We start from the raw sequence: 26,417 nt of genomic DNA, 5'->3' as shown, positions 1-26,417 counted from the left end.
TCTTTTTAATATGTATATTTAAATTTTGATATATAAGATTTTTATTTTGACATGTGCACTTACTTTTGACATACGAGATTCAAGCTTATATATAATTTTGTCATTTTTTTAATTAATTGATTGATTCATAAGTTACATTCTAATTAAACACTGATGCTAATCCTAAGAAATAGCATATTAATTATTTTTAAATGTTACATTAACGAATAAACAGTTTTCTAATCAGATAATGATATTAATTCTATCATAAGAAATAGCATATTAATTATATTCTAATATTATATTAATTAATAAATTGATTTTATAATTAAATAATAATTTTAATCTAGAAAATAACATTTAAATTATATTTTAAATATTATATCAATAATAAATTAAAAATTTTAATCTAAAAAATAGTACTATCAATTATATTAATATATTATTAATATAATATTAAAATTAATTAATAAATAATTTTTATATTATTGCATTATTAAAATTTTATTCTTTTAAAAGAATAAAGATATTTAAAAATAATTACTTTTTTTATTTTTTAAAATTTTATAAATTAATATAATATTAATTTTTTATTAAATTATATTTATCAATTTAATTTTATAATTAAAATAATAATAACAGTCGTGCAACGTACGGATAAACGACTAGCCTTATATAGTTATGATGTAAAAGAGTTTCAATTCATAAAAAAATTAAAATTTAACAAATTATTCTTTTATTCTTCAATTTTAATAAAAAAATTTAAATCTACTTCGATTTTTTTTAATGGTTATTTATTAATTAGCATAATTCTTCTCCTCTCTTTTCTTTCCTTCCTTTTGTAATACCTTCTCATTTTCTGCGCTCTTCATTGCTATGCATAATATTAAAATATAAAAGTGCAAATTCATAAGATAATTTATCAAAAGTTTTCAAAATATAAGTATGTTGACTCTCATAATTTTTTTAAAAGTAGGAAAATCGCTTTTTTCTAACATATTTGCTATACTTTTTTTAAAAATAATACTTTCTTAAAATACATGCGTGGGCTTTTGAATTTCTCAAATTTTCTTTTACTTTCTTTTTATGTAGTTGGTATCTTATTAAGTATATTAATCTTTATAATCTCATTTCCTTTATATTTATATCAAGTGAACATATTCACTATTAGTATGCATAAAACCCCAAATTCTTTTAAATTTCACATCTTACACATATGTAGGTTCATGACAAACTCAAGATTTGATAAACTTCAAATCTTTGAATCTTAAAAAATTACCAAAAAAATAAAATAAAAAAGAAAACTTTTTCCAAAGGAAAGACATAAAATATATCAAATGCGATGTGAGGAGTCCAATTCATGAAAAAGAATTAAACTGAAAGAAATGAGAAGCAAAAGACATAAAGTTCCTAACTGCAACAACAAAATCTCGAGTCTACTGTCATTCAAGTAGTTTAATCTGTGAATAATTTCGGCCGACCTGAGATTTTAATTGCTTTCAACTAACCTCTTTCTTATCAAGCAAGAGAGTGTCTGTATGTGTGTTTTTATTCCCTTTTTGGTTGATGTGAATATCTACCCTTTAGAAACTTTTGCAAGAAGCAAAACAAGAAGAGACATTTGAGGAGGATAAGATTAATTAAAGAGAATGAAAAACGGAATGTTAATTGTATTGTTTAATGTGTAAATAACTTTAACTTTAGGTTCTGTCACTAGAAATATAAACTAAATAGGTTGATTATAATGAACCAATACTATTTATATCTAATGTAGATTTTTTTATGTAGGTTTTATGATAAAATTTGCAAAGGGTTGGCCCCTGAGTCAAGTAAATGGACCTCTATAAAGAAATTCAAAGATTTTGATGGAACCCTTTTAATTTGCTGCATCCTGTCTTCCAAAGGCTGAAGATATTTTATTGGAGACAACAGTAACATTGAACAAAAACATAGACTCTTTTATTAATTCCTAACCAGTAGATTTCAAGCTTATATTGTTGGACGCAAAAGTCTTTAAAATAGGTAGGAAAAAAGCATCGTATTTTTTAAAAAGATTTAGCAATATTTTATTGGTACATTACTCAATTGTTCTACACGCATTAATAATTCATGGTTGTATATAATTGAATATAAATGAAAATTTGAGACTCGCTCTGCACAAGATTATATTTTTTTCAAATTTTCAAGTTCACTGTTAGATATAAAAAAATAAAAATAATAAAAATAAAAACACAAGAAGACTTTATCTTTTATATTATCTTTTTTCTAATAATAACTAGATAATTAGATTTTTGTCTATCAGACTTTTGTTCCATACTAAAAATAATCAATACCTTTTAATTTTAAGAATAGTAAAACACTTTTAGCTTGACTCCATTAATAATATCTTATGAAATTATATTGTGATAAAATATGGGTACCAAGTTTAGGGGAAGCATAAAAAAGAAGTGTACATTTTATTTCATTTAAGAGTCTGAGTTTGGATATGAGGTTTTATTTCGTAGCCTGTGATGTGGTCTAGTCTGAAATTCTTTTGGGTGCACTGTGAACTTACTTAGATTGAGAAAAGCAATAACAAAATTTCGGCAAAGAAAGGAGAGGATTAAAACCGAGCTTTAAAAAGGAGGGGCGGCCGGCGCCCAAAAACTAAAAAGTAGGCTAATTCAATGTAATGTGGGTGTTGGTATCGACTTCCAACCACTCAGACCCCCCCTTTACAACTGCCCTATTGTATACCTCAAATACATATATATATATAACCATAAAATAAGAGAAAGAAAAAAAAAACATGGGTCTTAATTAATTGCATTAACCCAAGTGGATTATAAATCAGACCTGGCTAATAAAAATAAACATAGAAGCATATTAAAGAATATAATTATTGTTTTAAGGTTTTGTTTTGATTAAAGTTTCAAAATAAGTAATGGAAGCAAGATTCAGAATTAAAGAGATTAAGCTTACATACTAAAAAATTATGCAAGAAAAATTTGAGATAAATAGATCGTTAGATAACTAAGTACTTCAAATAAATAACATTGATAAACATCCCTCTTTATGTTTTAGTTAATTGTTATTAAAAATGTTTTAAGAGATCTCTTAGGAGTTAGCTCTGTTCCTTCATCTTTGTTTCTGAGCTGTGTTTGCCTTTTACCAAAATAAAAAATGTTTTGACTTTTATACAAAGGACAAAAAGGTAAGCAACTCAAATTCTTAAAGGAAAAGAACAGTAAATATTATCTTAGAAGGAGCAATTAAGACTACCTACAATAATTATAAATGCATATAAATAATTCTTGAAAAAATAAAATTAGTGGGTAATTTCCCACCTGCCCGACATTATTTAAATTCATGGATTCACAGAATCCATAAATACTAAGAAAATTCATGAAATTTCAAAATCATAACAATGTATACAATTTATTGAAATTAAGAGCAATAGAATTCGAAGAAATCGATTAGATTTGGCAAAATGATTTATAGGAGGTGGGTTTTTAGTTAGAATTTATAGCAATCCATGGGTTTTACCCATAATTTTTCTCACATCTAAAAACAAATTTTATTTAAATTCATAAATCCTTTAAAATCTCTCATCAAATATATTTAAATCAAAACATTGGCTAACTTGTCAAAAAATTAAAAAGAAAAAATTAAGAGTATGGTTTTACTTTCATACCCAAATAATTAACTAATAAATAATGACTGATTTCCACGTTAATCATCCAACCCGTACGTATATTAAAGTGCCAATCAATTATTTCTTGCGATCTACAAAAGTAGTAGTGTAATAAATGGTCATATTAGTAGTTATAGTCTTCCTTTCTTTCTCAACCGCATAATATTTTCATGCTCACAAACACTCCAATGCAAATTTCCCCTCCTCTTCTTTTATAAAGCCTTCTCTCCTCTCCTCTCTCCCCCTCCCTCCATAACACATATTTCCCACTGCTACTAGCTTCCCAAAACTCACACCTTAATCTATCAAATTGGTCATGGGGGCTCATCGGCATTTCGAGTCAATCAAGAAATGCAGCACCGAGGGACGGTCGAATCAGACGGTGGCTGCAGACCTGGACGGCACACTTCTTGTTTCATCAAGTGCTTTTCCATACTTCTTGCTCGTTGCACTTGAAGCTGGAAGCGTGTTAAGAGCTATACTCCTTTTAGCATCTGTTCCTTTCGTGTATTTTACGTACCTGGTTTTATCAGAGGCAATAGCTATCAAAACCTTCATCTTTATTGCCTTTGCAGGACTTAAAATAAGGGACGTTGAGCTTGTTTCGCGGTCTGTCTTGCCTAGATTCTACGCGGATGATGTCCATCCTGAAACTTGGAGAGTGTTCAATTCTTTTGGGAAAAGATATATTGTCACCGCCAGTCCTAGGATTATGGTTGAACCTTTTGTTAAGACCTTTTTAGGTGCTGACAAAGTTCTTGGCACTGAACTAGAGGTTACAAAATCGGGAAAGGCAACTGGGTTCGTCAAGAAACCTGGAATTCTTGTTGCTGAACATAAAAGAGATGCCATTTTAAAAGAACTGGGCGCTGATTTGCCAGATTTAGGCCTTGGAGACCGAGAAACTGACCACAATTTCATGTCTATTTGCAAGGTTAGATAATCATCTTATCTTTGTTGTTATCCTGCTTTATTACCACGTGCCACGCTTTTAATTTCTCTTTATCTTCTGCTGGAGCTCGTTAATGGAGTTCTGAATTTTGTCTGAGCTGTTTCTTAGCTTAATTTAGGCAGTACTTTACCAACCGTCAATTTATACATTTAACTCTTTTATATTTATTGCATGTTTGGTGAGAATGTTAATGGCAACACTATTTTGTTCATGAATTTTTTTCTGCTTTCTGATTTCTAGAACTTTTTATTTAAATACTATTTCTGGTTTTACAAAGAACATAGGACCACTTCCTACTGTTACTTCCATTTTCCTGCAATTAGCCCATTATTTATTAATTATTACTTCTACTTTTAGTGACCTTAGTTGTGAAGCACAAATAACATTTATTTCTCACATTTGTTCTGAAAAGCTGACCATACGTTCTTCATGTCTAAACTACTCTATAATTCAACTGATGTAACCGCAATGATGAACACCATGTAAAACATATGAATCCTAATTTAATCATGTTGCTAAATTCTCTAATCGATTCTGTTGGATTTTATTTTTCATGGTTTTATTGTTGGAATCCAGAAAATATCATTAAAAAAATCAAATTTTACTTATGAAATTAGCAAATAACTAGTCGTTTACTCATGCATTGCATAATCGTTATTATTATATGATTATAAAATTAAATTTATTAATAAAATTTAATAGAAATTTTAATATTTATTCATCATATTTTTAAAAAAATAATAAATTAGATATTTTTAATTTTTCTTCATAACTTTTTTAATATTTTAGAATTTTATTAGTAAAAATATAAAAATTAAAAAATATTTATTAATTAATTCTAATATTATAAATTAATTCTATCAGTATAATTGATATTACTATTTTTTAGATAAAAATCAATATATAATTAAAAATTAATTTATTAGTAAATATAATATTTAAAATATTTTTTTAATCATTATCTAATTAAAAAAATTAATTTATTAGTTAATATAATATTAAAATATAATTCATATATCATTTTTTAAGATAATCATTACTTAATTAGAAAATTACTTTATTATTATTAAATTATTATTTCTTAGGATTAGAATCAATTTTTAATTAAAAATATACTTATTAATTAATAAATTAGTAAAAAAATCATAAAATTGCATATAAATTTAAATTACATACGGTAAAAATAAATACACATATCAAAATAAAAAACTATGTACCAAATAAAGGAACACATGTTAAAAAGAATTTAGATATCAGAAATTCATACATACATATATATATATATATATATGCATAGAGATGTTACTGTATAGAGTGCATATTTGGCACTAAATACTTCTAATTCAAATTCTTTTTTCAGAAAATAAGTGATTATTAATGTACATTAACAGAAATATCATATTTGATTTGATAGAGACTCAATTAAAGTTTATATAAAAAGCATATGCATATTACATTTTAGTGCCTTTTCTAACTTGTTTTAAACGAACTAGATTCATGGGTGCACATCCATGACTGTGTATCAAATTAATTATTATTTGATGTGTCTAAGTACATCATTTTCATAGTCAGATATGAGCTTGAGTTAACTGAAAATCTTTAAGAACTGGTCCCCTTTCATTTAATTGATTTAAGTATACGATAGCTTGCATTAGTTTCATCCCTGTCCACTCTATCAATCTCACCAATTTAGCCAGCACATATCATTTGGCTGGCAAAAAAAGTTAGCGTGACGAACACATAATTACAACCATCCGGTAAAATAAATATACATTAATTTCATAGTGTTAATAAAAGAAATTGTATCAGTTCTCTTCTAATTCTGACATGATTTTCTTTTCTGTTTTGGGTAAATTGCAGGAAGGATATATGGTGCCAAGAACAAAGTGTGAGCCACTACCAAGAAACAAGCTTCTAAGCCCTGTAATATTCCATGAAGGACGGTTAGTTCAAAGGCCAACACCTCTAGTTGCCCTCTTGACCTTTTTATGGATGCCAATCGGTATAATTCTCTCAATCCTTAGGGTATACCTTAATATCCCTTTACCTGAAAGAATTGCCTATTACAATTACAAAATTCTTGGAATTAAAGTTATAGTTAAGGGCACCCCTCCTCCTGCTCCAAGAAAAGGCCAAAGTGGAGTCCTTTTTGTATGCAACCATCGTACTGTTTTAGACCCAGTAGTGACAGCAGTTGCCTTAGGCAGAAAGATCAGTTGTGTTACATATAGCATAAGCAAATTCACAGAAATCATATCGCCAATCAAAGCAGTCGCATTATCAAGAGAAAGAGAGAAAGATGCTGCTAATATTAAGCGTTTATTAGAAGAAGGTGACTTGGTCATTTGCCCTGAAGGAACAACTTGTAGAGAGCCATTTCTTTTGAGATTTAGTGCCCTTTTTGCTGAACTTACCGACAGAATTGTGCCTGTTGCTATCAATACCAAGCAAACAGTTTTCCACGGCACGACTGTCCGAGGGCATAAATTATTGGACCCTTATTTTGTGTTCATGAATCCAATGCCAACCTATGAGATCACATTCTTGAATCAGTTGCCTATAGAGCTTACTTGCAAAGGTGGTAAATCGTCGATCGAAGTTGCCAATTACATTCAGAGGGTTCTTGCTGGTACATTGGGGTTTGAATGTACTAATTTGACAAGGAAGGACAAGTATGCTATCCTTGCTGGTACAGACGGTCGTGTTCCATCTAAGAAGGAAAAGTAAAATAGAAGGAGAAAAGGAAAATAATAAGGCTTCAGGATTGGCGAAAATTGCAAACCAAAAAAGAATTATGATTTTTCGTTATTGTTTTCATATGTTTGAAACAGCTCTTAATCTATTATTGATCTTCTTGATGTTTACCATCGAATAACCTTTTATGTATATTAATTCCTACTTAATTAATCTGGAAATATAACTATCTATTCAAATGTGAATCTACTAATTTCATTTTTAGTATTAGATCATATTTAAGTGACGCACGTATTAATCCACCGTTCTTTTATATTGGAGCTGACTGAATACATCTAAGACACCAGAACATGTGAAGATTTATTATGATCAGGCAGAATTTCCTTAGTATCATGTTCATTTATTTGTCTTACTTTTAGATAGTTTGCACTCTAAAAACTAATGATCTGCCTTGTCACAATTGCTGGATTCCCTTGAAATGAATAATTCTCTTTGTTTTTCTTCACATGCCAATTTCCAAGGATCACTACTCACTGCTCACTAAAAACAAAGGCAGTCTAGAGACCACCAAATGTGGGCTTTAAGTGCTCGCTAAACTGATATTTTGATCGCTTACAAAAATAGCTATTACAGTATGGTATATGGTATAACATGTGGTCTCTATTTAGCTATCGCGACTGTGGTCTTTTTTTGGTCTCATGTTGGTCACTATTTTACAGACGTAGGAGACTACTTAGAGACCATTTAGCTACCACTAGCGACCATTGTTGTGTGGTAGCTAATTTAAAGATCACATGCTGTAGTCGCTAAAGAATATTTAATTTTTAGACCACTTAGAAGTTATTGCTAACCAATTGATTTCTAATTTTAACTTTCAATCAGTTGTGGTCGTCAAGTGGTCTTTGTATAGCTACCATGTCAAACCACTTAGCATGTGATAGCTAAACTTATATTAGATTTTTATATTAATTTTTATTTATTTTTTTAATATATTTAATTTTATTAATGTTATGTTCTTTAAGTTATATATATTAAAATTATATATAATGAAAGGTAAGATTTTAAATTATAAAATAACGAAATATAAAAGAAATGTAATTTAAATTGAAAAATTTATAATGTTAAGTCCAAACACCCTGAAGATAATAAAATAACAAAATTCCATGTTACAAATTGAATGAACAATGAGAGAGTGTTAAAAATATTAAAAAAAAGCTAGAATGTAGATCTTGTTGCCGGTCATTGTTGGAGTCTGGTAGAGAAGTTGGGGACATATTGCTTAGGTCAACTCCTGCACAAACTGGCGCACAGTGGTCTCCAACTGCTGAATCCGCTCGTCTTTCTCGTGCAACTGAGGCGTTAACTGCGAGGTATTGTCTTTAAGCTGTCCAAAGTGGTGCTCGTCAATCATACTAGTGGCAGCTATACTATTCAAATATTTATATCAATTTATTATATCATTGTATTATATATATTTATATTTATATTTATAAATTTAAAATTTAAAAATAATAGAAATACAATAATAAATAAATATGTAAATAAAAAATATATTATACAACATAATAATATAATATATATTAAAAGATATACAATTAATAAAAGATTCATATATAATAAATATATTAAATAATATAATTAATACAGATAATAAGATCATAATATATGATAATCAAAAATATATAATTTATAGTATGTTTAAGACATTTTTATTATAAATTTAAATACATATAACTTTATATATTATATTAATTGTTTCTATATTTAATTCTTTTAGTAACATAATATCCATTATAAAATTATATTTTTTATTTTTTATTATTATAAAATAAAGACTATACTACAAATAATTATAACTCACATTAGCAACTATACTTGTGGTTTCAAATTGGTCGTTGTTGTCCTCGCCAAATATTGGTGACAGAAACATTAGCGACCACTAGCTATATAATTAACTTCAAAATAATCACAAATTTTTTAAAAGAAAATTCTTTGATCTCCATATAAAAGCAAAATAGTCGCTAAATGATAACTAAATAGCAACTACTTCAGTGTAGTAGCTAAATTGCTGTTTTTTATTGTGTATGAAGTAGTTCCCACCACTAGATTGAAGGATGATATAATTGAAAGATACTCAGATTTACCTAATTGCATTATTCATGTTGAAATTTTTTTATCTAAAATTATTATATGTTACTATCTATATACTAAATTGATGAATAATTGATAAATATTTATTAGTTTTAAATGAAAAAATCTGCGTCAATCATCTAATATTAAAATATAAAATATTCATACATATATTTTATTTTTCTATTAATTATGATATACAGAACGGATCTAGTTTAGTAAGGTAGCTAATGATACCCGCACACAAAAACTAATGCTATAATAAATAGGTAGTGAGTGACATGTTAATCAGCAGCATTATATACCTGTTCTACAAGTAATTTATTGACTACTATTTGTCACAGCAATGCAATGCTTGGAAAATTGGTTAAGGCCCAATTTGTTGGACATTTACTAGCACGTTGACTTGTCCGTGTACCTACATTATCAGCTTGAGAAATGACCCAAAACTAATTTTGTAATACAAACAGCTGACAACACCCCCTTAATTTAGTTCCAAATCATCATATAATCCAATGAATGGACTAATAATTCAGTAATCCAAGTGACAATTATAATTTTAAGAAACAAACGGGGAATATGATAAAATGGCACTTCCTGATCCTTTTAAAGTTCTCATTTTACAAGATGTATATATTTATTGGATTAAATATTATTTAATCCTTGTAATTTAATCTGATATATGATTTATTTTTTATATTTTTTTATTATATTAATTTTTTTTAAATTATAATAAAATTCACTATTACTCCCTGTTAGTTGAAGGGCTAAACTAATAATTCAAAATTATAATTTGATCCTTAAATTTATTATCAAATATTAAGCTTATCCAAAATTAATTTTATTATCAAATTATAATAGAATGTTATTTTTAGCACAAATTAATGTTAGTATCTAATTAAAATGATTTTTACTTGTTTATATCTTTTATTTTTTATAGTATAATCTAATTCTAAGAAAACTTAAACATATTAAAAATATTTATTTTTTTATTTTATATTATTTAATTACTATGTAGGTTAATTTTAAATTTTTAAATAAAATAAATAGTTACAAGTAATTATTTTTACTAGACATTAAAATTAAACTATATTAAAAATAAAAAATTTATTCGTATTAATCTCATTTGAATAGTTGATAAAATATTTCATTTTTAACATACAAAATTAATATGATCTCTTCATTGATAGTGAATTTATCAATTTGGTGTCTAGATTATTTCACTAGATTAAGAGATTATTGTTTAATTTATTTTTTATTTTTTATATAGTTTAACTATAATATATAACAAAAATAATAATAGATTGATTTTTTAACTAGAAATATTTATTTTATATTAATAACTAAAATTAAATTATATAGTAATTTAATAATATTATTATAAATATAAGTAGTTTTAAAATATTTAAATTGCTTCAATTAAATTATATTAAAAATAAAAAAATTAGAGTAAAGAAAATATTAAATTTATTATTTTAATTAAACACTAAAACTAACTTTTGCTAAAAATAAAATTTTACTCTAATTTGATAATAAAATTAATTTTGAATGAATTTAATACTTGATAATAAATTTAACAATCAAATTGTAATCTTAAATTACTCATTTAATCCTTGAATTATAACAGAAACATAGAAATGGATAATAATTAATTTTATTAAAATTTAAAAAATTAATATAATAAAAAATTATAAAAACTGACTCATATATTATGTGAACCCGTATAAAATGAATAATATTTAACCCTATATTATTTTAGTGCTATGAAACTTTGGCAGAGATTCAACAAGGGACATGCCCACATGGGCTTTGAATTAAATGGCCCAACTCACAATGAGCAGCCATGACTCAAGTCCACAGCCACCCTCTTAATTTGACCAACGATTAAAGCTATCTCTGATTAAATAATACACAATTTTCTAAAAATATACTAAAATCAATAATAAACATTATTTTGACTGTAATTTTTTTAAAAAAAATACTGTTTTTTAACTTCTTTTTAAGAAAATACGGTGTGATTATTTTTAAATTTTTTTCTTTATTTTTTTACTTTTCAAAAGATAATCAAGAAATAACTAATACCGTATTTAAAAAAAAAGGTTAAAAAATCATATTTTTAATACTTTTACACAATAAAAATGAAAAAAAAAATTAAAACTGTATTTCTTATAAAAAATAAAAAAAATGTATTTTTATAATTTTTTTCTATATAATATGGTCCTAAATATCTATGATATTGCATATTGTGCGAAGGTGCTGAGAAATTCACTAGAAAATAATGATGATATAATAGCACTGGGCTATAACCTTTGGGGAATCGGCAATTAGTCAACTCGAGTACACCAATTTTGGGGTAGGAATGGTCCCTGGGTAGCCAGAGATGGCCCGCAACCATTGAAACTGAGAGGCCTCTAAACGAACGACAACGTCCGGGTGACAGGTTGTTTTGATGCCCAGCTGCCACGCACACTCGGTCGCATCTCTGGGCAGGCCGCAGGGATGAGTGTGTTTAATGCTAAGCATCACAAATCCAACCTTTCAGCTTGGCCTTCTCGTGAGTTTTGTTGGCAGCGTTTAATTCTTTTGCTCTATGTGCTCCTTAAATGCGCGGATGTTCCTCCCATTGACCCTCCTACTTGTTCCCAGAATTATACCATAATGGTCCTTAGTTTGATTCTGTATTTTTATGTGGAGAGTAAGAAATTCTCAACTCAAAATTTATTGGTTCGCCAACTCAGATCACCTTTTCTCATATTAGGTGAAGTTCTTTTTCTATAATATGTATAAAAAAATAATTATTCATCGTGCAGAATATGATCTATTAATCCGTTCATATATTAACTAAAAAAAATCAAGATAAATATATTATGAAACTATATATAAACTGCTCATTTCAAAATAAAATATCGCTACGACTATATTATAAAATAATTTTTTTATTATTTTAGTTAATTTTGATCGACATTTTAAAGTTTGAGAAACGACCCAGATACTGAAATGGGTCTCATACCGACAAATTAAAGTTTACTGCTACCATTAAATTATCAACAGAACAGCAGAGGCTGGGGTATATATTTTGTGATGTAGAAAAGTCGACTATAACAAATTGCCATGGGGAAAGGATTACTGGGACTAATAGAAACAAGCAAAATAAAATATAAAAAGAATAAAAGGAAAAGGTATTAGCATGCATTCTGTCGGTTATAGAAGAAAATCCCAGATCCGAAAAACAGAGCAGCCTTTTTCTGGTTGTCAGGAACAAGATCATTCAACAATTTTTAAGTGGCAGTGATTAATTTTCTTGAAAGGGTAATTTAGTCCCACAACTACAAAATGGGGACATTTATTTGTCTATAACATATAGTAGTTGATTCTTTATAAATAAAATGTATACTGCAAGCCTACAGCCAATATAATTGCTCGACTTACTATTAAAGAAATGGAAATTAGGCCCATTTAAAATTTTTTTTTTCTACGTTTTCGATTTAATTTAATCACTGTTGAGAAGAAAGGTTCTGTTTTTCCTTACTAAATGTTCCTTTCTATTATTTCAAGCTTTGTTTGGTTGAATAAAAGTAGAGAGAAAAAAAAAAAGGAAATAAATTAAGATTTCTCTTCAAATTGAAAACAAAAAAAAGTTAAGATAATAATATATGACATTTCTCTTTTCTTTTCACCGTTGAAATAAACATCCTAAACAATGGAAACAAATATTCTTATTTTCCTCTTAAGATTCTTTTTTTTTCCCTTTACACAACTAATGAACCGAACAAACCCTTAATCCTTTCAAAAAATTAATGTAAAGCCAGACAAGTTTAATTTTATGATAATTAACACAAACCGTGTCCAAGATTTATATCAATTTTGCTACCATCTCTAACTTTCAATTTGTAACATAAAAATGGTCTCAATAGCGCTTCTTCACTGTATTCTTTTAAGAGCATACTAAATTGCTAATTTATTGGTACAATAAAATAGATATAAAATTAAAATTGATAAATATATATATTTATCTATTTTAGCATATGATAAATATAAGTTTTACTTTTATTCTTATGATATTTCTATTTAAAAAGTAATAATAATAAAAATAAATAGATAGCAAGAACTCTAACAATATGATTTTTAAAAAATAATTATTATATAAACGTATGAGAACTTATTAATACAATAAAATAAATACAGAATTAAAATTGATAAATAATATATATATATATATATATATATATATTTATTTGTCTTAGTATATAATAAATATAAATTTTTTATAAGATTATATTATATGAATTTTATAACTGACTAATATAAATGTAAATAGAAATATTATAAGAATAAAAGTAAGACTTAATTTCAAACGAATATTATTATAAATTAAGTTATATATAACATAAAAATTATAATATAAAAATAAATAAAATAATCATACAATAATATTATCAAATTGCCAATATATATATTAAGTACATCAAATTGTGTCATGAGATTTCACTTGATAACATTCTAAAAAGCCATATCATATGTAAAATTCTAACAAAAATATATGTGATTTTGATGTAGTTATATAATAATTTATTATAATATTAAATATTAATCAAATAAAATAATAATATTAAATATTAATTAAATAAAATCATATTATGAAATATTTATTAAAATAAAATTAGCTAAATATAATAGAAAAATTAGTAATCATATATTGCCACTATAATTATTAATTTTTAAATTTATTAAAATAAAATAATAATATTAAATACTTATTAAAATAAAATAATAGTTAAATATAATTATATTTTATAATTAAAATAATATATAAATTTAAATTAATATAAAAAAAAATTATTGACACAAGGAAATTGCCAGTATCTCTTGTGAGAAATGCCATAAATACCATAAGCAGTGTCTTGTATATTTGCACATTGCATACTTTTTGTTTGTGTATCAAGCATGCTTTTTGTTTGATATGTCAAGAATGTGAAACAGATGAATCTATTTGCTATCAATTTGAGACATCACTTATTATAAATTTTGAAAATTTGTGAGGACTTATTTAATCTTAAAAAGTTAAAAAAAAAAAACAATTAAGAATAAATATTATTATTGATATATTTTAGTTTAAATTTGAATGACATGAACTAAACAAAAGAAACACGAAATTAGCTAACTTTTATATCATAAAGGCAGAAGGTACCTAGAAGAAATCCACGGGCTCAATGGTTAGAGATGAGAGAGTGTGAATGGATAATTAATAAATTAATTTTTATTTTGAATCTGACCATAACCTTGACATAAGTCTGAGTTAATAGGGTTGTTGGTTTATATTATAAATTCTTACATATTTTTTTTAAATATTTAGTGTAATTATACATTCTTCAACAATTTCCTCTCAAGCCAATATAAACTCAAGGTCCTGAATTATATAATTCATAAATTAAACGGGCCTCATAATAGATCTATTTTTAGATTCTGACACTATATAGAAATTAATGAGTCTAAAATTAAAATAAAAAGAGTCTGAATAACACATTAATAAATCAGTTTTAATTGAAGTCTAATCATTAGTATAATTCAAATTTAATTAAAAAATTTGTCCTTTTATATTATAATTTTTTTCATATATCCAATGTGGAACATACCTTTCAACAGTACCAAAAAAAACTGTCGAATAATTTGAGGAAAAACCATTAGATCTCTACTTTATATTCTGTTAGTGTGTGCAACCCATTTAAAACGCAACTAATAATATAACACCACCTAACTCTAAAAAACATAATTTAATAATAATAATAATAATAATAATAATAATAATAAAATAATAATAATAATAATAAGAGCCGCGGTTAAATTGATGAGCTGATATTTTTTTAATAAAATGATTATTTAGTTTTAAATTAATTAAAGTTTGTATTGTTAATTGTTTTACAAATAAAAAAAATAAAAATTTTAAATGAGTCCCTCCACAAATAGAAAAACTACTTTTGTTAGTAATTTATATTTGACAAGAATCTTTTGGAAAGGTTAAAAATGGCATTAGCCAAAAGAAAATACTATTTTAATATCTAATAATAATAATAATAAGAGATAATTACTATTTACCTCATCTTTTTTCTTTTTTATATTATGCAGTTATTTTAACATTTTAAAAATATATTCTTCTATCATTTTATTTTATAATTTTATATTAAAAATATATTCTATAAAATTTCCATTAATAAATTATAATTAGGTTTGGTTTTAAGTTATTTACTTTCTGATTTTTATATAATATACAAATTGCTCCTATATTTTATTTATTATATTAAAATTTTCTTACATTTTAAAAGTCAATACAAATAAAGAACGAAATTGATAAAAAAATATAATTTGATTCTCAAATCTCATATCAAAATTATAATTCTATTGTAATAAAATTAATAATAAAAATAATATTTATTTTATTTTAAAAATTTAATATTAAATTATATAAATTTTTAATATTTTGATTAATATAAATATTTTTAACATATTTAAATTTTACTATAATTTAATTAATGTTAAAAAATTAGAGTAATTAAAAAAATTATTTAATTATTTTTATAAATACTGTAAAATAGAATGATAAAAGAATTAAATATTTTAAATGTTATGAAATAATCAGTATAATATAAAAAAATATAGGAGTTAAATAATAATTATTTTTAATAATAATAACAAAATAATAATAATAATAAAAAGCAAACAAACGAAACAACCTTGTTTTTATTTTATTTTATTTTTGCGAGAATGGAAGCTTGTGCTTGTTAAATATGGAAAAAAGAAAGTTCCAATAACCTATAGCTGTGTAGCATTTATCCAAGCCCATTATAAGTTAAAAGGTTCATAATTGTGTATTCTACTTTATCTAACTGCTTGGCCCAAACGCACACTACAACGGTCACAAGTTCAACCACAATGGACGCTGAAATTCCAAACTCAAGCTCCGGCCAGCGTTACAGCGACCGGATAAAGCTAAACGTAGGAGGCAAACTCTTCGAAACAACAGTTTCAACGCTTGCATCAGGCGGTCCAGATTCTCTCTTAGCCACTCTCTCTACACGCGCCGCTCCAGACCCTATTTTCATCGATCGCGATCCAGAGATATTCTCTGTTCTCCTTTCTCTACTCCGCTCCGATCGCATCCCTTCCACCGCCACTCGCTTCTCTAAACAAGAACTCGCCGATGAAGCTCTCTATTACGGCATCGAATCTCACCTTAAATCAGCCATGTCTCCTCCTCCTCTGTCCGGCATCGACGCCTCTCTTGTCACCACTCTCCGCCCCGCCTCTGATGGTTTTCCCTCCGCATTCACCGCCGACTCCGATGGCTCTATCTGGATAGCTCACGGAGGTCAGATTTCAGCTTATGATTGGAATTTAAGTCATTCTTCCACTATCCGTACACACCTCGACGATATCACCTCAATCCGCCGTGTAGCGGCGGATATAGCCGCCGTTGGATCTGACTCCGCCGCTGGTCTTCATTTTTATGATTTTTGTGGTTCTCGTCACCTCGGGTCAACTCAGTGGACCGACCGGACCGATCCGAGAATTTACAAAGCTAGGGTTTGTTCGATTGCTGACTCAGCAAATCAGGTTTTTGCATCATTTGATTGTCAACATAGAGAGAATTGTATATTAGTGATAGATAAATCAACGCTCCAGATCGTTTCGGAGATTGCGAGACAATTTGGAAGCTCATCGAAGAATACAGTCCCAACGAAGCTGACGTGGCTTTCCAATAATAGCGTGATTATTGGATCGGCAGTTACAAGTGGGGCGTTTGGGTATTCTGGTTATATTAGAATATGGGACCCTCGGAGTAATGATGTGGTGTGGGAAACGAATGAGCCCGGCTCAGGTCGGAGTAGTAGATTTGGTGATTCGTTTGCTGACGTGGATGTTGACGTGGAGAATTCGTGTTTGTTCAAGATTTGTTCCAAGTCTGGTGATTTGGCAGTGGCAGATTTGCGCAAACTAGAAGAAGATCCGTGGGTGTATATGGAAGACAAAAATCCTAGCATGAAATTTAGTGGTGGGCTAATGGAGAGTGTGATACATTGTTATAGGAGTCAAGTTTTTGTAGGAAGAGAAGGGTCTCTTGAAGTTTGGTCAAAGGTTGTGGAGAAAGAACGTGAGAGTTTTATCAGTGAGGGATTGTATAGAAGGAATTTTGTGGATAAAGTGAAGGATTCTGAGAGAGGGATAATTAGGAAGATTGAAGGAGGTGGGAATAGATTGTTTGTTAGCAGAGAAGATGTCGAGGGTATTGAGGTTTGGGAAAGTTCTTATTTTTCTGGTGCAGTCTCAGTTTTGTGACACTTAAAATTTAGCAATATTGGTGTTTAGAATCTTGTCAACTTGTTTGTTGTATAAGTAATTGAATTTGGGGTTATTACAGTCTGAGGCAGGCAGGTGAGAAATATTGATCCTAACGATCTCATTTGAAACAACCTCGGCTGGACTATTGACACTGTATACCACTCCTCCCAAACATAATTTTCAATTAAAGCTTGTTATCGTTTATGTAGCAGTCTTTTGTTTCAATCTCCTCAAGCTGTTCACCTTGCCGATGGTGTAGCCCTTGCCCTTGCGCTTGCAGAACTTGAGGTTTGTATTCCTAAAAACTTCCAATTTTGAATTTTTATTTCTGGGTACTGATTTATTCATCATCTTTTCTTTTTCTAGCTATCCTGGTAGTCGTTCATATTACCAATATCTGAAATTACAGGTAACAGAACTTCTCCAGTTTTATATGTTATCATCAACTATATTTGAAGATGAAACGCACGTATAGCGTACAAATTGATTAATGTAGGCAACAAGTGTCCCATTTTAGATTCCACCAATTGCACATACCATATATTGGAAATCATTATTTTCTTTTGTCCCTATGATCAAAATGAATCCATCAAATGATCTTTCGGGAAAAGAGTGTAATGCTCTCTAGCACCTGAATAAGATAGGAAACACTTCCCCACATCGAATCTAATGTGTATATATACTAAACACTTTACCATGCATTCATCTTTTTCTTTTATTATTCCAAGAGTTACTAATTGTACTATTAGAAAGTTATTAATTGTACTATATGTATTTGATACATTATAAAATTTTGTTAATGATTTAAATTTATTACACATTTAGTATCAATTTATTAATTATACTGAAGTCCTACTATGTATTAAAAAAAAGAAAAATCATTAGATTAAAATATAAGTTAAATTGAATTTTTTAAAATAATTTGTTTGGATAGTATTTTAAAAATTATGATGATGAATTTAAAATTTATTAACTCCTATTCTAAATTGTGAATATAAAATATAAAATAAATATTTTTAATTGGGATGGGGTTATGAGATACTAAAAACTTAATTAAAATAAAAATAAAAATAAAACCTTAAAATATGAAATCATAAGTAGCCTCATTATCTGTGTGTACTGATATATCATCAGGCGGTTTTATCCTACCACGTCTTAGATGTTGTCTTCTGAATGATGCCCACTAATCTACTCTGCTCTATCTCTTCATCTGTATCGGATGCTTCTAATTCTACATGGCCAACAGATGGACCCTCAAATGATGGGCGGCTAAATGCTTAACCTATCATATTTAGCGGTAAATGATTTCACTATCTAAAAGGTTCAAGTGCTGCTTACTAGGTGCAGAGAAATGGTCCGACTGACTCTGATGGATGCAGCTCCAGTGTATAGGTCGTCCTGTGACTTTAGGGGTGCTCCAGAATCGGCTTGGTGTGGTTTTGACAATTTGCGGTTGAAAATTTACTAATCCCCAAAATATAAAAACAAATAATCAAATCCAACTCACCATTGCATATCGGTTTGTGCGGTTTTAAATTACGGAGCTTTTAAAAAATGTACTAAAAGCCATAGAAGAACATTTTACTTTTATTGTGTAAATATCTTTTTAAAAATGTATAATCTTTTAATTTTATAATGTAGTTTTTTCAGTCGTTTTTAAATTATGTTTCAGTTATTTTATAGTTAATCTTTTTATTTTTTTGAAATATAATCAAAAAAATAAAATTCAATCGAAATTATAGATTTATATATATTTTCTTAATATTTTAACACAATAATTTAAAAAAATAAAAGCCATAGATTTAATAAAAAATAATTATTTCTGTTATTCTTTTTTTAAAAAAATAAAATTTAGTCCATACAATTCATAATAAGAAAGTAAAACACATTAATAAATTCGATAACTTTCTTTTAAATTACAGTTCTTTTCGAAACAATCAAATTAAAAAATAGAAAACACAAACATTGAAGATGAAAAAAATTTAACTAATAACACTTCTACATGCACAGTCCGTATATAGTCTAAAATTTAACAGTCGGGAAGGAAATAATCTACAACACGGCTTCAATTTTAGAGCCTCTGCCAGCTTTTAAATGTGCCGTCTGGTAACCACCCCGCCCTTCTTCGCTCCATCCTACCCGTTCACTTACAACACTCTTCTTGGATACTCAAAATTATAAATTCCTACAATTCCCCTTTTATCTCATAAATAAAGCCTAACTGTTAATGCTAGTTCTTTGATTCTACATCGGTTTCTAATCACTTTTACAGTCTATTATACATTGTATTTCGCTCTCTTCTCCCATTTTTCCTTTGTGGGTTTTATTACGCGGTTTTTTTTGGGATCTTGGGTTTTTCTTTTTCCTTCTGTTTTTGCTTTCGTGAGATCTTTTAATTTTTCATTAGGTTTACATTGACCTTTTCAGTTCAGAGGGTAAACTTGACTTTTCATACTAACTTAATTGCCCGACCAGAAAAAGTGAAGAGAGCATAAACGTCGTCTCGCTGCGAACTACAAGTTTCTGCTGCAGTTCCATTAGCAAGGATTTGGTGCTGGGTGATCTGACCCAGTGCCCAAACCAAAAGGCAAGTAAGCTTTCTTCGTTTCTCTTTCACTTTTTTTTCTTTTTTCTTTTTCCGTTTTGTTGTAGCAATATTATAGTGTAGATTAGCCTTTGGACATAAGTTCCTTGAATGAATGCACGAGCTAAATGAACCATTGGCTTCTTTTAATTTCTTAACAAATTAGCCAATCCTGGATGCAGGTTTGTCGAGGTAGCAAATATTTAAAAAGCATGGGAAAAGCTTCAAGGGATAAGAGGGTAACTATTTAAAATGCTTTATGTAAAATAAAAATAAAAGTTTGTTTGTTTTATTTTGGTAGTTATGATAATGATACAATTTGGGGTGTGTAGGATATCTACTACCGAAAAGCTAAAGAAGAAGGTTGGCGTGCTCGAAGTGCCTTTAAGCTTCTCCAAATAGATGAAGAATTTAACATTTTTGAAGGTTCCTTGCCTCTCTCTCTCTCTCAGTTGTTTGGAGACTATAAAGATGCAAGAATCAGTTCATTTCAATTCTATTTAGATATTGCTTGTGTTTGGAAAGTCCATAGTTGCTGAAATTCAATTCTTTTCACTTAAAAAGAATATGGCATTTTGATATTAATGAAATCATGCCATTTAATTGAATTCATGCACATTGTTTATTCCAAAGAAGGCATTTGTCTATTCCTGTGTGAAAAGAATTAGGCTGCAACACATTAGATATATTAGTTACAGTTGTGATAAACGTTCTGTTTTTTAATTATATGATTCGATTTATAGGGGTAAAGCGCGTGGTAGATTTATGTGCTGCACCTGGTAGCTGGAGTCAGGTATATTTGATTATTTAAGACATGGTCATGTGATGCTTTATCCTTTCTATTTGCTAGGTGATGATCACAAAGCATCTTAACTATTTTCTTATTACCTACTTCATTTGCAGGTTTTGAGTCGTAAATTATATCTACCAGCAAAGCTCACACAAGATTCAAGGTCAATTTTCAGTCTGTTAATTAGGAAATATATTATGCCTAAATACATTAATATTTGGCTCACTTCAAGATGTTTGTTCCCCTGTACACAAGTTCACAAATTCTGTTGTCTTCCACTAAAAGTTTAGAGAATAAAATTTTATATTTTTAAAAACGAAAAATAAAAGAAAAGGAAATGTGAAAACTATTTCTCATTTTTATTGCATTCCTGTTGAGATGGTAATTGTAATTGCAGGGATGATAATCTTCCTCTTATTGTGGCTATTGACTTGCAACCTATGGCTCCAATTGAAGGTGTTATCCAAGTACAGGGTGACATCACTAATGCTCGAACAGCTGAAGTGGTGAGGAACTTAAGATAGTTGTTTAGGTTTATCTTCAGATGCAGTTTTTAAGTCACTTTATGTAGAAACCTTATGCTCATTGTTTCTTCAAAATTAAATGGCAAATGATCTCAGCTATATTAGAATGTACAGTGATAATTCCCAAACATATGCTGTTACTTTTAGTCTTCAGAGGAGAAGTCATAGTTTAAACTCTTGCTTTAATGGAAAAATAAAATTTAATGAGGATTTGATTCATCCCATTCAAGTTTTTTACTTGAGCATCATGAGTGAGATTCTTGTTTTTTATTATTAGTAAATAAGGACAAGCAAGCACCATTTAGTGGCCTATGACTGGCATGTAGATGTAAAAAGGTGCCTTCTTCAGATGAGTATCATGTGTTATTGAAGGCTTTGAATGAATCTAGGAATTCTAAAAGGAATTTCTTTGTAATATATACTCAAAATGGGGTAGATTAGAAGAATGACTGCATTAACAATCTTAAGGATGCTATCAAATAGTTGTGTCTGTTGAATGCTCTTTGACCATTATCTACTATTTTGGTTCTTTTGGTATGAACATGCATACACTTTGGTGTAGTAATCCATTCTTAATTATTGATCTTTGTTTCTTTTACAGGTAATTAGGCATTTTGACGGCTGCAAGGCTGACCTGGTTGTATGCGATGGTGCACCTGATGGTATCCCTTTCTATTAAATGGTTAATCACATTATTGACTGGATTAATGGACATTTAACTAATTTTTTTGCCTTCTAAACCCTGCTTAATTCCATGCTGATTTGCAGTAACTGGGCTTCATGACATGGATGAGTTTGTTCAGTCCCAACTCATACTAGCAGTAAGTATTCAGATTCCTTAATGGTCCTGCATGATTATGCATTCCTTTCATAAAGGAATTTTTAATATAAGTAATACACAGTTAGATCTCTGTGCAGTCCTGTTTCACTGAGATTTAGATATGCAAAAAATATGAGTGATCTGAAGCATGAGAATTTCAGCTTAGCTAAGTTAACCAACTTATACAGTATTCAATGGTGAGAATGCTGCACAAATAATGATTCACTAAATCATCAATTTAATTGGAAAAATTTCAAATACTAAAATGTAGGAGGCTTTTTCATAAATATTCCTTGGCTGCAGCAGTGGCCAGCTTTAGTTTCCTAAAACAGAGTAGGATCATGTACCTGATGGCTTAGTTTTTATGTAAATTGCACGAAACACATTTATTTTGTTGGGGCTGATTTTGAAGTCAATGATTTGGTTGAACTTGAAGGCATTCTAAATCGAACAGAAGTATTAAGTTAATGATCTGAATTGTGTTTTAATTTGGTTACTGCTTCTTAAAGTTGCAAACAAGGAAGGTTATTTGGTTAAAAGAATTTCTTAGAGTGCCCAACCCAAAGTCTCTACTTTCAATTGAATGTGGAGGACGAAAATAATGAGAGATTATATGTTTCCTGACTCTTGGTTCTGGGTCATTGCAGGGTTCAAGAGTTTCTTTTCTTTAATTATTTTTATTAAACTTTTGAAGGAGTTACTGAAACAGCTATCGATGCTTCACCCTATGAATTTTCTTTTCTCTTTTGCTCACAGTTGTTCCATTTGGATTAGCAAACCATGTTTCTTTTACTTTCTTGTTTGCTTGTGGTTGTCTTGGAGAATGTTGTGAATCTTATCAGGTTCTTCTTAGAGTAATAGCGGCTCTGCTGGATCATTTTGTTTGCAGGGCTTGACAATTGTCACACACATACTTAGAGAAGGTGGGAAATTTATTGCAAAGATATTTCGTGGAAAGGATACAAGTCTTCTCTACTGCCAGGTAAATAGAATGTTTATTTATTAGAGTCTAATCATAGAATTAGGTTCATAAGATTTAATGAAGTTTGTTTCTTAATTCCACTGACTTTCTAGGGCAAAGTTTGTTTTGTGCTAATTCTTTGTTCCCGGTTTGGGAAATATTTGGCCAACTATTGAGCTATCTTCCAATTGCTGATGTAAGTTTGACCAATGAGCAAAATTATGTTTGACTGATAGTACAGTGCAATTATTGACTCAGATAAAGGGGGCTCATTTTCTGTATTAGAATGGAATATAAGCTAAGATGTTAAAAGTACTATAGTTGCATGATGTTGAATTAGTGGTAACGATGAGCAACTGAGTATTGCCCGTCTTCTTTTTTGCACGGATTTTAAAATGCTAGCAGATATTTTCAATGCAATACTGCCTAACCCCAATTCATTCAATTTATCTATGTATTTGAAGGCCATGATCAGTTGAGATGTTTTTATTAGCTCATATGGACCATTTATGTTTTGTTTTGTTTTTTTTGTTGCAGCTCAAATTATTTTTCCCTGTTGTGACTTTTGCAAAACCTAAAAGTAGTCGTAATTCTAGCATTGGTGAGAGTAATATTTCCTTTTTCTTGTCCTTTCTCTTTTCTTGGCAACTGACCTACTTAGTTTTCTGTATGATTAATATAATTGAAGCACTTGCTGGGTAGGAGGATTATATTGGCTAAACCCAGCAAGTGACTACTATATAAGACTGAGTGACTGCAAGTTTGCAATGCACAAGAAAGGTATTTCAAGAAAAATAACATGTTGATAAAACATACTCTGAAATGCAAACCAATATGATTTTTTTTATTAGACCAGAAATGTTCTGGTTCCTAATTCCATGATTATTGCTTCACATGTCTCACTTTCATGAGATTCTGATCTTTCTATGGCACCAAAAAGGAGGTAAAATAATCTTATGAGCTGTATAGTAGTAATGCCACGCAATTGGAACAAAACCACCATTGCTGTTCAAAAGTCGGCGGAGGTGAATCAGCCAGGGCCTGAAACTTTTAGACGATCATACGTGCAAAGAAGACAGGATGAAATATCTGAAGCTAATGTTACATCGTTCTTAATGCAGAGGCATTTGCAGTGTGCGAGAATTATTCCCCTCCAGAGGGATTTAATCCGAAAGACTTGCATCGCCTTCTAGAAAAGGTGGGAAGTCCCTCAGGCATGGATGATCTAGGTAATGTAATATTTCCATTATAGAAATAAGTATTATTATTTTTCTCTGTATTTCTGTGTAAAAGTTTGTAGATTCTATGCTATGCTTGAAGGATGATGTTTCCTGAGATAATTATCAGCAGAGACATCATTGTCTCTCTTTCTGCTTAATAGATAATGTCTCAAATCCTTTTATGCAATTCATAGCTAATCCATTCAGTAAAGCATACCTTGGGCCTTCGTACTATTTGTTTTGGCCATTTTCTTGTTGCCCTATGGAACAACTCATGCGTGGCTAGCAAAGTGCAGCTTATGTTCTTTATTTATTTTAAATTCTTCTCATGAATTGTTAAGTGATTGGACAATCTAACCTTTTTGAGCACTCACGGTCAATTGCAATATTGAGATTAGTGGAATGTAAGCAGAGTGATTGAGAAATCATTAATGAAAGTATGTAAATGAATTGGATTTGCATGAACAGTGCAGGCTACCCCCTGCTCTGCAATTTGTCTCATATAGCCTGATGGTTTCTATTTTAATTCGAGGCAAGTCATCCATTTGGCTAAAAAACTTGAAAAGTAACTTTTCATCTTCGAGGAAGACAAAAGCACTTCTCTTAAATTTTCTGCAATTTTTTGTGAGATCTTTACATATATATATATACACACACATTATCAAGTGAGACAAATTAATTAACAAATGAAGTTGATTCTAAACATAACATGTTTTTCATTACTCAATTGTTCAGAACTTTATGAAAATTGTGTGGCATTACAGATTGCAGCAGTGGATGGCTGGAAGGACCAAATAAGGTGTATATCCCATTTCTAGCATGTGGGGACCTTAGTGGGTATGATTCTGACCGATCATATCCGCTACCGAAAGTTGCTGAGGGCACTTATCAGAGCTTGGATCCTGTCCAACCTCCGATTGCCCCTCCATACAAAAGAGCTCTCGAGATGAAGAAAGCTTCTAATCGTGGCATCCGAGAGCTTGAAAAACTCTCCTTGGATTCTTGATTTTGCCTTGAAAATATTCTCTTCAACACTTGCATCTAACGAATTTATAAGGTATTAGTTTTGTTGTACTTGCACATTACTGGCAGAAAACAGTAATTACTCTGTCCCAAGTGTTTTTTCTCATGATGATCAATTATAAATGTCATGAACATTGTCATCTTTTTTTTTTTTTTTAAATATTAAATATGTTTCCCTTTCATCTTTATTTGAGAGATGCACATGAGACAGCTTTATATCAGGAACAAAACTACATAGATGACACTGCACAATTTTGTCCGCTCCTACTACTGAGGGGTGTTCTGCAAGGCTTCTGACTCGTGCTTATTGTAATGGACTGTTTCGGCCAAGTTGGGTTTGATATCATTTGGATGAAAACAACTGAAAATAAAGTGAATTTCAGTCTTAAAAAAATGACTTAAAGAAAAGAAGAAGAAGAAGAAGAAGAAGTGGAATTGAAGTGGGATATTCGAGGAGCTTGCAATTATGGCAGTGATTGGGACTCGATCACTTGAGAGTGTCTGATGGCCTCAATCATATAGGATTGGCCCACCCATGCAATGGTCTGCTTCCATTAGTTGGATGGTGTTGAGATATCATGTGTGAAAATTATGGCATTTTGATCCTAGACAGTGTGAAATTTACTCTTAACTAAGAGTTGACCTTATTATGCACAATAATCCTGATCAATGTACAGAAAATAATATGCTGTTATGTACTGATTAATCTTACTATTTGCATCTTTGAGAGACT

General features: G+C 29.2%; 3 protein-coding genes across 6 annotated transcripts; all 3 read left to right on the top strand.

Moving 5' to 3' along the window:
• The first annotated feature begins 3,814 nt into the window (after positions 1-3,814).
• Positions 3,815-7,543, top strand: LOC8269392 (glycerol-3-phosphate 2-O-acyltransferase 6). Its single transcript, XM_002531304.4, has 2 exons — positions 3,815-4,586; positions 6,465-7,543. The coding sequence occupies exons 1-2, from the start codon at positions 3,969-3,971 to the stop codon at positions 7,329-7,331; spliced, it is 1,485 nt and encodes a 494-aa protein (XP_002531350.2). The 5' UTR covers positions 3,815-3,968; the 3' UTR covers positions 7,332-7,543.
• An 8,695-nt stretch (positions 7,544-16,238) lies between these two features.
• LOC8269393 (protein ENDOPLASMIC RETICULUM-ARRESTED PEN3) lies at positions 16,239-17,966 on the top strand. Its single transcript, XM_025159473.2, has one exon. It carries the CDS (start codon positions 16,356-16,358, stop codon positions 17,757-17,759), a length of 1,404 nt encoding a protein of 467 aa, XP_025015241.1. The 5' UTR covers positions 16,239-16,355; the 3' UTR covers positions 17,760-17,966.
• A 1,666-nt stretch (positions 17,967-19,632) lies between these two features.
• On the top strand, positions 19,633-26,406 carry LOC8269394 (putative tRNA (cytidine(32)/guanosine(34)-2'-O)-methyltransferase). Of its 4 annotated transcripts, none has more exons than XR_007217664.1 (13): positions 20,244-20,349; positions 20,529-20,585; positions 20,679-20,772; positions 21,090-21,139; positions 21,250-21,299; positions 21,534-21,642; positions 22,262-22,322; positions 22,429-22,481; positions 23,370-23,462; positions 23,979-24,042; positions 24,563-24,670; positions 25,426-25,718; positions 25,907-26,406. XR_007217664.1 is itself a non-coding variant. In XM_048380129.1 (12 exons), the coding sequence occupies exons 2-12, from the start codon at positions 20,559-20,561 to the stop codon at positions 25,665-25,667; spliced, it is 951 nt and encodes a 316-aa protein (XP_048236086.1). In that variant the 5' UTR covers positions 19,633-20,353; positions 20,529-20,558; the 3' UTR covers positions 25,668-25,826. The 4 variants fall into 4 exon arrangements, 2 of the variants coding, with proteins under 2 accessions (XP_048236086.1, XP_002531352.1); XR_007217663.1 differs by having other exon boundaries at positions 25,879-26,406; XM_048380129.1 differs by lacking the exon at positions 25,907-26,406 and having other exon boundaries at positions 19,633-20,353; positions 25,426-25,826.
• Positions 26,407-26,417: the final 11 nt, after the last annotated feature.

Source organism: Ricinus communis, chromosome 10 (assembly GCF_019578655.1).
Source record: "Ricinus communis isolate WT05 ecotype wild-type chromosome 10, ASM1957865v1, whole genome shotgun sequence".
Lineage (NCBI taxonomy): Eukaryota > Viridiplantae > Streptophyta > Magnoliopsida > Malpighiales > Euphorbiaceae > Ricinus > Ricinus communis.
The sequence above is the reverse complement of the archived record's forward strand: the minus strand, read 5'-3'. Positions and strand labels throughout refer to the sequence as shown.